The sequence below is a fragment of the Corvus brachyrhynchos genome, unplaced genomic scaffold (genome assembly GCF_000691975.1).
Source record: "Corvus brachyrhynchos isolate BGI_N302 unplaced genomic scaffold, ASM69197v1 scaffold5, whole genome shotgun sequence".
NCBI classification, from domain to species: Eukaryota; Metazoa; Chordata; class Aves; order Passeriformes; family Corvidae; genus Corvus; species Corvus brachyrhynchos.
In genome coordinates this window covers 6,224,154-6,224,844 of record NW_008238321.1, presented here as the reverse complement: position 1 = coordinate 6,224,844, position 691 = coordinate 6,224,154, and the positions used below count along the sequence as shown (strand labels likewise).

General features: G+C 60.8%; 1 protein-coding gene across 1 annotated transcript in view; it reads right to left on the bottom strand.

Moving 5' to 3' along the window:
- CACNA1H (calcium voltage-gated channel subunit alpha1 H) overlaps window positions 1–691 on the bottom strand; it is a 159,828-nt gene that overhangs the window by 22,621 nt on the left and 136,516 nt on the right. The window contains 1 exon segment of the mRNA XM_017734278.1: window positions 49–200. Coding sequence (XP_017589767.1) covers window positions 49–200 — 152 coding nt within the window.

The window sequence follows — 691 nt, the reverse complement described above, 5'->3', positions numbered from 1 at the left end:
TGTGGCTGCTTGGATCCCAAGGGAGCCGTACTGAGCCGCAGCTCCTACCTTGGGCTGGTTGTAGTGCTCCATGGACATGGTGATGACGTTGACGCCGATGATGAAGGTGATGAAGAGGTCGAGGTAGTGGCTGGTGCACAGGCTGTGGATGTATCTCCGCGCCGGCGAGTAGTCGGCGTAGTAGGGCCGGCGCTGGGCTTCTGCAGGGGACACAAAGGGCACCAATGAGCCACGAGTGCTGCAGGGCTGGTGGCCACCACCACGTGGCCTGAGGGTCATCTCCCACCTGGACACAGGGTGGAGAATGGAGCTGAGCAAACCGTGGGAAGCGGTCGAGTGATTCCTGAGTGATTCTGCCTCCCAGGACTGCCCCGGTGGGGTTTTTGGGATGAGCCCACTCTGGTGCCAGCCAGGTCCTTCCCTCTGCCCTCCCCTCATGGAATGGGAAGCAGGCAGGGGGAGGAGCAGGATGGACACGGGACCCAAAGCCAAGGGAAGAGCTTCAAACCCAGCGAAGCTTCAGCTGCAGGTGAGGCCAAAGCTTCGGGCAGGACTCATCTCTCCCAGTCCTGCTGGTGCCAGGCATATTCCAGGTGGGAGAAGAACATGCCCTGAGCTCAGCTTGAGTGCCAGGAGGTTTTTGGGGCGTTTGGAAGGCCTGAGGAAAAGCAGCAGTGCCGTGGCAGGGCAT